At 41.2% G+C, this 13,886-nt stretch overlaps 2 protein-coding genes across 2 annotated transcripts; one reads left to right on the top strand and one right to left on the bottom strand.

Annotated features, from left to right (window-relative positions):
• Positions 1 to 567: 567 nt before the first annotated feature.
• On the bottom strand, positions 568 to 7,602 carry LOC144534003 (BPTF-associated chromatin complex component 1). The gene is made up of 5 exons (XM_078275597.1): positions 7,215 to 7,602; positions 5,812 to 5,906; positions 3,433 to 3,644; positions 2,809 to 2,916; positions 568 to 1,697 (listed from the first exon to the last, which is right to left on the bottom strand). The coding sequence occupies exons 1-5, from the start codon at positions 7,233 to 7,235 to the stop codon at positions 1,633 to 1,635; spliced, it is 501 nt and encodes a 166-aa protein (XP_078131723.1). The 5' UTR covers positions 7,236 to 7,602; the 3' UTR covers positions 568 to 1,632.
• Positions 7,603 to 8,682: 1,080 nt separating this feature from the next.
• Positions 8,683 to 13,834, top strand: rnaseka (ribonuclease, RNase K a). Its single transcript, XM_078275598.1, has 4 exons — positions 8,683 to 8,863; positions 10,977 to 11,059; positions 11,887 to 12,013; positions 13,281 to 13,834. The coding sequence occupies exons 1-4, from the start codon at positions 8,789 to 8,791 to the stop codon at positions 13,296 to 13,298; spliced, it is 303 nt and encodes a 100-aa protein (XP_078131724.1). The 5' UTR covers positions 8,683 to 8,788; the 3' UTR covers positions 13,299 to 13,834.
• The last annotated feature ends 52 nt before the right edge of the window (positions 13,835 to 13,886 follow it).

Below are 13,886 nucleotides of genomic sequence, written 5' to 3' on the forward strand. Positions count from 1 at the left end.
ACCTTCTTACAAATTTTAACAAAAATACTCCATTTTCATTTGATACATAATAATGTATCAAATGAAAATGGAGTATTTCAACATTTCCAAGAAATTCATACTAATTAAAACCATTCCCATATTTCCAACTATTCACACTTCACCTTCTTCTTACGCAATTATGCCAGCAATCTAGTTTAGCTTTAGCAATTTAGCTTTTCAGCATTTACATGCATTTTCTGCAGGAAATGCAATTTTTTTGTTTTACTCAGAGCTCTCCAGTGAAACAAAACAAAAAAGCAGACATGATGACGGATAACCAAACGTACGCTCTTCATAATTAAGCGTCTTCATGTTCACTTTCATATTGGACAGAAATGAATAGAATCCAATGGTGAAATTCCCTCTGCAGTAATGTCAAACATACACGGTGACGTGTATATTCTACGACAAAAACAGCCAACTGTTTGCAACGTTGACAAGAGAAACAAACATCACTTACGTCATTTCAACTTCAATAATCAATTGTGTAAAGAACCTGAGTGAGCTTCAATTTTACAGCAAGATGGACTGATATGAAACTGTGAGTATTTCCAAAAAGCATTTATGAACAGTATAGTTATTGGGTGGATACATGGTTATTCTTCAAGTACAGTAAACAGTTAACATTTTAAGACATGGCAGCAGAGAAGAGGAACAAACGACATGTTAACCAGTGAGCTTTACAGGTGTTGGTAGATTCCCCAGTCTTTATGCTAAGCTAGGCTTACTGCCTTTGCACATCCAAGCACAGACATGAGATTGGCATTGATCTTATTAGACTCTGAGAAAGAAGAAAAAGCCTATTTTCCAAAACCATTTAAAAAAAAAAGCAATATTTGGCATTCCTTTAATATGCAGACAGAAGAAAAATAATCTCAAGGTCCACGCCGCAGATTCCAAACCAAAACGGGTCACAAGTGTTTCCAAATGTCTCCGGTTTAGGGGGAGTGAGAAAGATATTCGTTTTTAAACCAAAACGTAGCAATGTCAATATAGCCTCAGGTCACTTGAATTACAATATGCTGAAAGGAGTTTTTGCCCAACGACGCCAAAAAAAAAAAAAAAAATAAATAACTTGCCTACCGAAGAGACTTGTGTTAGCACTCGCTAACCTGCAAAATGTAGCAAGACTGAATTGAACATAAAACACAATCAAATATTACTGTTTTCATTGTTCAGACACATATCTGCTTTCCAATGCCTGTCCTTTAGCAACACGTGCATGTGGATGGGGGGGGGGAGCGTTCATCTTGTTGACGCAGCCGAGGTTTCTCTGCTGCATTGTGCTTGTTTTCGTGGCTTTTCTTTTAAAGAAACACAGGAAGTATGAATGTTCAAACAGCTTCCTTACTGCATAAAGTCAGTTCCTTCAAAGCACAAGTAGAAAAAAATATTTTAATTTTTTAATTTTTTTTTATAAATGATCCAAACACGTTGCTGATAGTGCCAACAACTCTCACAGCAGTGGGAACGCGTGGGACACAATATTCAATACTACTAGATTTCCTCTGATGTGGGTGGTCAGTTCAGTTCCAGTTTGTTACAACTTGGGTGTGACTTTTATAGTTTAGTCCGTCATTTCAAGTCCACGGGTGTGAAAAGTGAAAGGTGTCAACGGGAGAGCAGAGGCAGATCGCTGGGATTCATGATGAGGCTCGAGTCCAGGTTCAGGTTATCTGTAGAGACACCAAACAGCTCCGTTAAATTAAGACGTAACAAATTCCATGAAAAGATCAAAACTACTCATGTGTTGGCCTGTCGATCAATACCTTCTGACTTCCTGACCTTCTCACAGATAGGCCTGCAACAATTAGTATATAACTGCAAAGTGTTCCCTGGGTTGGTGGAAGTCTTTGGCGCGCATATTTGGCGAAGGGGTTTAGGGGTAAATCCCTCAAAAAAATGTGATGTTTTTCAATAATAAAAAAAAAAAGAAATTGCAATTTGACATCATTTTGGACCATTATTATCGCCATATCTGTGTCTAAAAACGTTAGCTAGAGCAGATAATAAATAAATAACCCTCAAAAAAGCTTAAAGGCAAAACCTGCTAAAGAAGTGCACTGGGGACCGACTACAATCATTAGATCTCAGTATTTAGATCTGAGTGTTCTTTAGTTGGTTTTGATGCTCGCAGTAATTTTACATTCATTCGGCTGCTGCCCCAAACGGCTCGGTTGCTGCACCGAAGTCTTATAATGGTCGGGAAAACACGGCATATTTTTAATTGCAATATTTGTACGTAATCACGGATACTTCCAAATTGGCATAAAAATACGTTAATGGAAACATAGTCTCGCTTTGCCAGAACCTCCTCCAAAGCGAGCTGAAGGAGTGACTATTGTTATAGAAAACAACTGAAGGAGCAGTCTTAGAGACTGAGCTGTTTTTATTTAATATGGACTCCTTATTTTAGATCCTCTTTGTGTTGCAGCTGTATATTTTCAAACAGGGAAGAAACCCCAATCTTTGCATTTTATTTGATCACAGTGGGTTTAAATAAAAGTGCTTGTGACATCGCACATGTGGCTTTGACTCCACCACGTAGAAAACACCGAGATACATATGGTGTATCGTCATTCAGCCTAAAACTTAGGGCAGGGACCATATGCTTTTGTCCCGATTCGATTCTTTCACCACATGTATTACGTATTGTGTCCAATTTGATTTTTTTTCCATCCCTACGAAAAATACAGAGATATTTTTGGTCCATATCGCCCAACCTACTCGATATCCCTCCTAAATGAACCCCTGTGTGTGTGTGTCTCAGCTGTTCAGGAACTTCACCTTGATCAAAGTTGTTGAGTTTTTTGGAGTTGGATCCTTGCCCCAGTCCCTCCATGTCCACCAGATCACTGTTGACATCTGAGTCATTAAGAGCACTGAGGGTCACGTCTATACACACACACACACACACACACACACACACACACACACACACACACACACACACACACACACACACACACACACACACACACACACACACACACAAAAGTAAATGTGTAGTACTGTTTGTGGACACTGTAAAACATTGAAAATAAAAACATCAGTTAGGCTAAAGTTATTACAGAAAAAGAGAATTCAGATAATATATCTAGTATATATTATCTGAATTCTTTACAAATGAAATGGAGTTAAGGCTTAAAAAAACAACCTGTTATGATGGATGGGTGTAGATTGAGCCATGAGCTTCTATGTAGTATTAATTAATATTCTGACGAGATACATTTCTCACCAAATGTAGGTTATTTAAGCAAGAGCACACAAGGTTTAACATTTAAAAAGAAACAAACAGTTAAGACAAACTACCAAAACTGGATTTGACTGGATTTGGGTACTGTTTAATTATCAGGTTTGATGAAGAAGTGATTGGAATGCTGCGATGTTGTGGAGATGAGTACGACTCACCTGCAGTCTTCTGTTTCTTCAGGGTGGAGGCGGGGCCCTGCAGTCCTGACGCCGCGCCGACCCGAGCTGTAGGCACGGCGATGGCGGCCGGAGTGCCCTGCGTGGCCACGGCAACAACGGTTTTCTTGATGACCTTTTTAGGGCCGTCGGAGGCGGCGGGCGAAGCTCCGTCTTCGTACAGCTTCCTCTTCACCGTGCTCTTGGTCTGACCGCTGGAGGGAGGATGGGAGGGAAATTTAGGGAACTTTAGTGTTTACGCCAGGAGAACAGGAGTAGTAGGGCTGCACAATATGAGGAACATATGCGATAATAACGTTGTTGAACATATCGCGTTAAACGTTCTTTTTGGCCTAGCAAACTTTGTAGTTTTTTTCACATGCTGTTGCAACAACTAGCAACGTTAGAAAAACTACAACACCACACCGGATCTAGCTAGACCGGAAACAAAACAACAGGCACGCCGCACACACTTGTTTGGGCTTGCGAGCCGGCCAAAGAGTAGCAGGCTAACGTTACGTTTGGAGTGGATGGCGAGACGCCGAAATGGATGAAGATTCTGAATGGAAAGTTTACTTCTTTTTTTAAAAAGTTGTCGAGGGGGACAGTAGTTTCACGCATACACAGCCTGTATGACATGGAGAAAGCAGCCCAACTGGAACTGCTGCAAGGTGCTGCAAATGCTGTCTCATTTGGTGCTTTCCGACCGGATAGTACTTGTACTTTTTAGAGGAAAAGTACACTTCTAAGCAGTTCTAAGAACTACTCTCCCCCAAAATCTTTTTTTCCGTTTGCATTCCCACTGGCCAAGTGGCCATAGGGACTGGTAGGAGGGGTAAGGGAGTGACGCAAGCACGGCAACGGGCTTTATAGCATCGTCACTAGACCTTAGCGCCACATACAACAACAACAAAGCAGCATTCCGTCCATGTTCGTAGTAATTCACGTAATGTTTTGCTCAACACAGACGGGGCTTTATTATACTCGGAACAGACCCCGCCTCTGCCTGCTGCGCTGTGGACGTGTGTGTGTGTGTGTGTGTGTGTGTGTGTGACGGCCAGCGAGCCGCAGGACACGCTTGTGGAGTTTAACTCCGAAAAGACAGTTAACCACAGGTTCCCGTTAATCTTATGATGGACATGTGTTGTGATATTTAAACAAAAGAACCGTCAACGGCGAAACAAAAGCCTCTTATTTACGAGAGCGGTCTGAGAGACCGCCAGATTACAGCGAGGTGTCTGAGCAAGACTGGCCGAGCGACGAGCTAGCGGCCGGGGCAGGGGCTTGCTTTTTTTGAGGCGGTTCAGCCATGGCATACAAGCCTACAGTTATCCGGCCAGCCTGGCTTGCTTGAGGCACTGAATTGAATTAAACGTGCAAAGCATTTGGCTCGGAGGGGCAGGTGGGCGGAGGGTTAAAATGCAGCACTTACATACTGTGGCTCAGTGGCAGAATCAACGTCATATAGATTGCATAGAAACTGAAACCGGCGAAATGAAAGATGCAACAAAATGCGTACCTAGAGAGCAGCGAATCATACAAGCGTACTTAAGGGTCAAAATGCGTGCCGAGTACAAAAAATGCGTACATGTTGGCAGGTCTGCCTTTATGACATCATAAGGGGAAAGGTTACCTCCCCTTTCTCTGCTTTGCCCGGCCAGAGAATTTGGCCCACCCATGAGAAAGAGAGAGACATCACGGCTTGAAAACAAGCAAAGTGGCAGTTGGTCAAGGCCACACCCCCACTCTCCACTTTGCCCCCCCCCCCCTCTCTCCTTCAGTATTAGGGGACCACTAAGGTCTATATAAAAGAGACTTCAGATACAGTATTAGGGGACCACTAAGGTCTATATAAAAGAGACTTCAGATACAGTATTAGGGGACCACTAAGCTCTATATAAAAGAGACTTCAGATACAGTATTAGGGGACCACTAAGGTCTATATAAAAGAGACTTCAGATACAGTATTAGGGGACCACTAAGGTATATATAAAAGCAGCACTAAAAAAATAATAATGACAGTTACATTATAAAGTGCAGTTTTCTACTGATAGTTTCTTCCAACTAAGCTCAAAAAGCTCAGTGTCTTTCGCGATGTGTCGCAGCCATTCACAATGTGTTTATTGCGCCAGCTGATATCGCAATGATGATAAAAAAAAAAAAAAATATATATATATATATATATATATATATATATATATATATATATATATATATATATATATATTGTGCAGCCCTGAACAGGAGCATCCGCATGGGTTAGGGTCATGGTTCTTTATACATGAAATCTGACATGAAAAAGGTGTGTATGGAACATCACCACACCTGCAAACTGCTCATTCCCCAATAATATGTATGAGTGTGAGTGTGTGTGTGTGTTACCCTGCAGGACTGGAGTCTGCCACTGGGTGAAGCTGCATGGTGAGCTCTCCTAGTTTGGTGAAGGCAGCTCCAGCTGCAGAGAAGATCTCCCCAACCTGTAGAACACACACACACACACACACACTTGGCATTAAAACTGGACTCTGAAACAGTGTCTGGCCCTGGTGTCAGTTCCCCTCTCAGACAGACAGCTTACAGAGGAATGTAACCCTCAAATAGTAAGGGAAACTGGAAATGTAGTTCCCTGGAGTATGTATCATACAACAGGGAGTGGACACAATCACATGTTCAATGCAATATGCAGTTTGAGAGATTCACTATATGACCAAAAGTATGTAGACAACTCAACAATCCAGCCAGCCATATGTGACAGTTGACCATTTTTGATACGGACACTATGGGCATTAAAGGGATAGTCAGAAGGGCTGGGCCTTTTGTCCTGATTTGATTCTTTCACGATACATGGGTGCCAATGTGATTTGTATTGTGGTGCAAAAGCCACAACACGAATGCAAAAGATACAACATTGAAATTGTAGCTTTTGCATTTGTGTTGTAGCGTTTGCATTTGTGTGAACCGTCTCGGCCACCGTAGTTTCCTGACCAAAAGCAGAAAATGCAGAAAATCCATGTTGTGTTCTTCTTTACGAATGAAATAAATGTCAGACTGACTGACTGACATGTGATGTGCATTCTTCTTAGAAAACATTCAGTTTTTAGAAATGTCTCATGATATATTGTCTCTAGAAGTGTATTATTCAACTTTTTTTGTGTTAAAGAAGTAAAAGGAAATCGCAATACTCAATACTATGGAATCACGATACTTCTCGAATCACAATACAAATCGAATCGGCACCCATGAATCGTGGATGGGGGTGAGGGGGTGTTTATGGAGCTGGCTTTGTGCACAGAGTCCCTGTCATGTTGAAAAAAAGTAAAGGACCAAGCCACACAAACACAATATAATATATAACACAATATAATGCTTTCAGCGTTGTGTATTGTGCATATTATTGTATGCTGGAGCATTTCTCTTCATTGGCACGGAGGGGCATGATATAGGCAGTGTATAAAGAAGCGTTATGTAAATTATGACTGCACAGACTTTTAAACTGATGAGATTAAAGACATGACCAATTATAACAAGTCAAAAGTTGTTAAGTGGGATCCCAAAGAACTGACCAAAGTAACGTTATCTTACTTTCCTGAACTCTTCTCTCAAAACTAAAGTGATATTCTTCCTTGCTCCCGCGAGCAGCAGCGGGAAACATACCGGGGCTCGTGCGTTTGTATAAATAACAATTAACGTTAGTTAACGTTAATAGGACACTATTCACCGGGCTAACTAGGGCGGCAAACTAACGTTAACGTACTTCTCAATGGTTCGTGTGTAAAATGACTTACTTTAGTGGAAGCTGAGGTCATTTTGCTGATATCTGTGGTATCATAGACTGTATGTAACGTTAAGTCTGTTTAACGTTAGACTATCGTAGGACTCAATGATGCCTTCAAGTGGACGGAACAGCTGCTAAGATGCTAACAGTGTAGCTAGGTTAGCATTTGCTACCAGCGTCGTGCATTTGGTGCTCCTCCTGATGTAGCTAGCTAACAGAGCAGCTAGAAATCTGTTCTTCCAACGCTTTTAGCGTTGGTGCCTGAAAAAGTCCAACATTTGTACAGGCAGCTGCATAGTGCTAGCTAATAAAGTTATATCTGCGGTGAGTTACATTGACGTTACCACTGGAGACAAATGGGTCAAGTCACCCACTGAACACAATGACAAGGCTAGTGCCGCCTTCGATGTCTCCTCGTAATCTCCATGTTCAGTAATACATATTATTGCGGCCCAGTACGTCCACGACAGTAACATGTATAGCCTACATGTCGTTATATTTGAAAAGAGGAACACTGCGACATGGAATACAATTACAAATAAACATTAAATATAACAAACTGCAGGGAACTGCTTGCATTGAGAAGAAATACATGATATTTACCAGGAGTTTGCATTCAAATTACTATCAGTTAGCCTACTGGTAGAATATACACATCATGTTCAGTAGATCAATAAAAAGCCAGTGTCAGTGCCAGCAGGCCAATGGAAACCAGAATAAAACTCTTGGACATATTGTACACTACTAACAGGGATGTTGGACTGGAGGTGGAAATAGGACTGAGTACCCAGGGCCCAAATAGATGCTAGAATGAATAGCTGTGGATGCAGGGAGGGGTCCATAGAGAATGCCTTTCTACAGGGCCCAGAATGTTGTGCTACGCCCCTGACTACTTACAAGGTAGAAATAGATAAATAACAGTTATACATATTTGCATTTTTTTGCTAGTTGTCTATCGTTTGCAGAAGTGAGTCACTGCATGTTGTGTAGACTACATGGAACTTGCAGCACTGGCTTTGTCAGCTATTTTGTCAGTTTTGTATAAACGTTTTGTTGGGGCTAAACGCGCCCCAGAAAGAAGAGAAGTTTCTCCTCCACCTCCGCACCATTTTTTTTTTAACTTTACTTACAACTTAAACACATACCAACAATGCGTTTTAAAAAACCAATCCGACTCAAAAAGGTACCGACAGAGCAAAGTAAGTGCAACTACAGAAAGAAAGAAATGTATCATTTTCTTTTTTGTTCTCTGTGTGGGCTGAAGATTTTTAGTAATATCGACAGTACCTGAACGCAGCACCACCGCTGGCAGTTAGCAGATAGATCAAATTACGTCGTTTATTTTTGTATGCACCTGTTTCTGTTGGTCTGCTGTACATATTTTAAAGCCCAAATCTATGGGTTGTATCCATATGTTCATTACTAAATGTTGAATGTGTATATGTATATCAAACAATAAAATAATGAAAACCCGGAAACTTCCGGTGCCTGTTTTCGGTCATAGTCACCTGACCGAACAAGTGACAGAAGTTTGAGCAGCAGGTCAACCTTTGTGATTTAACAGAACCACAACCGAGTGTTAAAATGCGTGGGTTGATTTGTGGACCAAAACTCGCCGCGTGTGGTATTGTGTTGAGCACGTGGGGGGTTATAATGCTGGTGAGTGTTATTATTTGCTTTATTTTTATTTCTTTTTTATTCTTGCTAATCATAGCCTACCTTCATTTTCGAGAGACTACAATCAAGCTCAAACATGACTCAGTCGAACTTAAACCGAATCCAAAGAAGGCAGGTTCCGTTGGTTGTTTGTTTTAGTTTACCTTAGTTCTTATTTATCCTAATTCTGTTTTAAAAAAAAAAGGACTCCATTTTGGATTATTTATCCAAAATCACTGTATCCACTACAATAATCCACTGTCTGTATGTTATTATTATTTCTTTTATTGAGAACCCCATAGTAGCCTAGCAGTTTTCATAATCATAAAATAGTAGAGTACAAACAAAACACTGGGTGTTTCTCCACTTAAAGTGTACATAGGCTATATCAAATTAGGCCTGTAGAATAGAATCCATTTGGATGGAGAATTGAAATCAAATAAATAAAAAGAAAATGTTAAAGTTAACCCAAATTTAAACAAAGGAAGGGCATTTCAGGGTATATGTGTATATGTAGTCCACTTCTCCCAGATTTGTTTTTTGTTGTAATTTACCAACTTGGAGTCTCATGGAGAACGTCATTCGTTCCATTACAAAGAACTCATGAATTCCATATGATACTGGTCCTGTGCAGACGGGGAGTCAGGCTTAAGCCACTTCTTTGTGATTGCTTCTCTGGCTGCTGTGCTTTATTGCAAATAAGGACTTTTAATTAAAGTTCTCATATTATGCTTTTTGGCTTTTTCCCTTTCCTTTATTGTGTTTATATATCTTTTTACACATATTCATTATAGGTTTACAAAGTGAAAAAGCCCAAAGTCCACCCCAAAGGGACTTACCATCTCCAACAGAAAACACTGTTCACAAACTGCTCCAAACAGCTCTATTGTAGTCCAGCCTTTACTTCAGAGACAAACGTGGTCACTTTGGAACACACGTTATAATGCTCACCTAGCTGCTAGCGTGGCACGCCCTCATACTTCTGACTGGCTAGTAGTCCTTACCTAGCTACTGTCAGGGCATGCCCTCATACTCTGCTCCTGACTGGCTAGTAGTCCTTACCTAGCTACTGTCAGGGCACACCCTCATACTCTGCTTCTGACTGGCTAGTAGTCCTTACCTAGGTACTGTCAGGACACGCCCTCATACTCTGCTCCTGACTGGCTAGTAGTCCTTACCTAGGTACTGTCAGGACACGCCCTCATACTCTGCTTCTGACTGGCTAGTAGTCCTTACCTAGGTACTGTCAGGGCACGCCCTCATACTCTGCTTCTGACTGGCTAGTAGTCCTTACCTAGGTACTGTCAGGACACGCCCTCATACTCTGCTTCTGACTGGCTAGTAGTCCTTACCTAGGTACTGAGCATGTGCGACTCCCAACAAAGATGGAACAGAAGTGAGATGTCTCACTCTGTAGCTAAAACAGAGAGCTCAACACAGGGTATTCTCATATTATGCTTTTTGGCTTTTTCCCTTTCCTTTATTGTGTTTATATATCTTTTTTACACATATTCATTATAGGTTTACAAAGTGAAAAAGCCCAAAGTCCACCCCCAAAGGGACTTACCATCTCCAACAGAAAACACTGTTCACAAACTGCTCCAAACAGCTCTATTGTAGTCCAGCCTTTACTTCAGAGACAAACGTGGTCACTTTGGAACACACGTTATAATGCTCGCCTAGCTGCTAGCGTGGCACGCCCTCATACTTCTGACTGGCTAGTAGTCCTTACCTAGGTACTGTCAGGGCACGCCCTCATACTCTGCTCCTGACTGGCTAGTAGTCCTTACCTAGGTACTGTCAGGGCACGCCCTCATACTCTGCTCCTGACTGGCTAGTAGTCCTTACCTAGGTACTGTCAGGGCACGCCCTCATACTCTGCTCCTGACTGGCTAGTAGTCCTTGTATGTTGTTGATACGTGTTGCCCTTTACAAAAAGCAGTTTGGTCAAATGAATTGGATGTAATGAAATATAAAACTAATATATATTTAAATCATATTTCAGTATATTCAGTTTAAATGGAATCTCGAGTGAGTCTTAACTTAACAAAAACCCATCAACCCTGCCGTGTTGACTGTGGGACCATCAGTAACAAGTGTCCCGCCTCTTTCTCAGGCCATGCTGGGGATTTTCTTCACCACACATTCAGCAGTGCTGATTGAAGATGTGCCTTTTACAGATGAAGACATCCACCAAGAGTAAGGCTTTTACTACCACTCCTCTCTCCAGATCTCTGCCCATACAGCTGCACTGAGGCTTGATACCTGCTACTGTACTGTACATGGGTGCTGATTCTATTTGTACTGCAATTTTCATTTATTGCTTCTAGAAGTATTGCGATTCGGTAGTATTGCAATTTTCTTTTCCTTCTTTAACAAAACAAAAGTTGAATAATACACTTCTAGAGACAATATATCATGAGACATTTCTAAAAACTGATCAGTCTGATATTTATTTCATTTGTAAAGAAGAACATAACATGGATGTTGTGCTTTCACTCTGTTTTGCTGAAAACGGACATGATGTGGTCGCCGTCAGCGGTACCAGTTTTAAATGGAAAATATTTAGGTCAATCATTGGTAAAAAATATCGAATTGGTTTTTAACATTTTTTGCAAAAACATCATGCTATTAGCTTATATCATCCCCATTGTTAGCAAAATGACCAAAATGCATGCCCAGTGTTAAAGCTGCAGTAGGCGGAATTTCATAACGGTGTAGTCTATATCCTCAGTGTTCCACCTCCGGGATTGTTCCGGTGCTGGAGGAAATTCCGCCGGATGCATGTATTTTCCGTCTCCTTCCTCTTTCTTTGTGTTGGCGTTCTAAACTCCTAGCTAACTAGACTGAGTTTAATGTCAAACTACTACTTTGCAGCGGCTCTGTGCGGAGGTTAGCACCGCCCAAGACGATTGTAATAATAAATCCATGGCGCTGTCCGTGGTGCTGATGTAGCAGGCGGATTTGCAATTGGGACTTTTCAGGAGTCCTGCCCTTGGCTTTAATGTTGTTGTGTTCCTCTTCAGTATGAACCCTCCTCAGAGGATCTACGCCCTGTACAAGCAGGTGGGCTACAACTGCTTCATAGCAGCTGCTTTCTACATCCTGTTTGGATTCTTCTCCTGCTGCCAGATGAAGCTCAACAAGCGGAAGGTGAGTTCATTTTTTGTGTGGCTGTTCAATGTTATTGACCTTTTTTGTGGCAAGGGTCAGATTCACCCAAACTACAACACTGCTCTAGGGGTATCTCTTCATGGAGATACAAGTAATAGCCCCCTAAGTGGATGTTTGGACTTGCAACAGACAGATGTGGATTTTAGGTAGCGTTGAGACATTAAAATGCGACCCGGGGGAAAGTTGTTTTGAGTAAGAGATCCATGAGTTGAAGGTTTATCAGACACAGGGTTCAACAATAAGGGTTGCCCTGAAGGCCCAGGGGGCACGTTCTGGCAAGTAAATATAAAGCAGAACAGAGTGTTTCAAGGAGTTTTCTTGGGTGGTAGTAGACCAGGGGTCTTCAACGTTTTTTAAGCCCTTAACTGAAAGAGAGATGCAGCACGGACCCCCTACTACATATATTGTATAAAATGAGGTTGCATATTAAACTGGGCCTACAGTAACGTATGGGCTGCCTAAACAAACCAAAACATACCCTTTTTAGTGCTAAAATACTAAACTAAAACAATAATTGTTGGTATGATTTTATGTCATGTTTTATTGTTAAACATGCATACAGCAAAGTAAATCCTTAGAACTGACTGTATCTGTGGATGGCTACCTTACCTATAGGCCAGTTAGCCTATCATCAGTCTTTGTTTTTTTCACAGATAGGCCGATTTATTTTTGCTAAATATGTTGGATACGGTTAAGACATTTTACATTTTTAATAAAACAAAAAAAATGGGTTTTTTTCCCCGCCTGCAGCACCTACACCAAATCTTATATCTGACTGTAGTTGGACTTCTTTAGCAAGTTTTGTCTTTAAGCTTTTTGGGTGTTTTTCCATCGTTCTGGACACAGATGATGCTGATAACGTTCCAAAATAATGTGAAAAAGAGACGCAAAACTACCGCAAAGGGATACGAACAGACTACAAAGAGACGCCACATGACCACAGAGACCCAGAACTATTCCAAAGGGGGGGAAAAAATGACCAAAAAGAGACACGACAAGACAACACAACACAACACAAAGAGACAAAATCCCACAAAGAGACACAAAATGTATGGGGGAACTTGCATTTTTCTTCTTTCTTTTTAATTGAAACATCTAAAATTTTCTTGAGAAAGGATGCCTAAACTATGCCCAAATACGTGCACTTAAGTCTTCCACAAAGCTAGGGAAAACACTGCAATTAGGAATAGAGCATGTGTGAAAGTAGTGTAACCGTGATCATTATTTTAATCCTGTTGTTCTGTAGGAGTACCTGGTGCACTAATGCCACCCGCTGGACGGAGGAACTCCCAGCAGCACTCTGGCAGCAGGAGGCCGCGTTTAGAAGCTCGCAGCTCTTCTGTGATCACTGACTTCTGTCTCAGGGTTTAAAATTCCTAATCGTAAATTACAGGGGGGGGAGACTGGGTACTGTGTGGGAGCAGATCGACGTTCTGCACCTTCATGTATTCAAGACGAGAGCAGTTCTACCTCTGATCACAAGTGATGAACTGATTTGATTGTGGTGGTGAAAACTACCCACTGAAACGCTAATAGTTACTGAGTCTCAGTGATTATTCTTGTTTAAAAAAAAAAATGTCAACGGTTTCATACTGTGCTGCACAAGAGAATGTATTTTTTGATTATTGCCAGTATCCGTGTTTGGAATGTTAGAATGTCATTAGATCTAGTTCTTTGTTTCAGTGGACTTTTGTCTGTACAGTGCCTCAGAGAATCATATTTTGAATGGTTGTCTTTATTCAAATGTCCAAGGCTGTAGTCCAGCATTCATTTCAAACATTAAAAGATGTGTGGAGTTAAGCTTGGTTAGATTGTTTATTTGACAAAAGCGTGGATTTTTCACTTCTGCAGA

Source organism: Sander vitreus, chromosome 19 (genome assembly GCF_031162955.1).
Source record: "Sander vitreus isolate 19-12246 chromosome 19, sanVit1, whole genome shotgun sequence".
Classification (NCBI taxonomy): Eukaryota; Metazoa; Chordata; class Actinopteri; order Perciformes; family Percidae; genus Sander; species Sander vitreus.

Bases quoted from the DNA above. Each gene is read 5' to 3' on its own strand.
- rnaseka (XM_078275598.1), top strand. From the start codon at position 8,789: ATGCGTGGGTTGATTTGTGGACCAAAACTCGCCGCGTGTGGTATTGTG. The intron at 8,864-10,976 runs GTGAGTGTTATT...CCTCTTTCTCAG, and splicing joins CGTGGGGGGTTATAATGCTG to GCCATGCTGGGGATTTTCTT. The intron at 11,060-11,886 runs GTAAGGCTTTTA...GTTCCTCTTCAG, and splicing joins GATGAAGACATCCACCAAGA to TATGAACCCTCCTCAGAGGA.
- LOC144534003 (XM_078275597.1), bottom strand. From the start codon at position 7,235: ATGACCTCAGCTTCCACTAAA. The intron at 3,645-5,811 runs GTAACACACACA...TCCTCCCTCCAG, and splicing joins GCAGACTCCAGTCCTGCAGG to CGGTCAGACCAAGAGCACGG. The intron at 1,698-2,808 runs GTGAAGTTCCTG...GTGTCTCTACAG, and splicing joins ACTCAACAACTTTGATCAAG to ATAACCTGAACCTGGACTCG.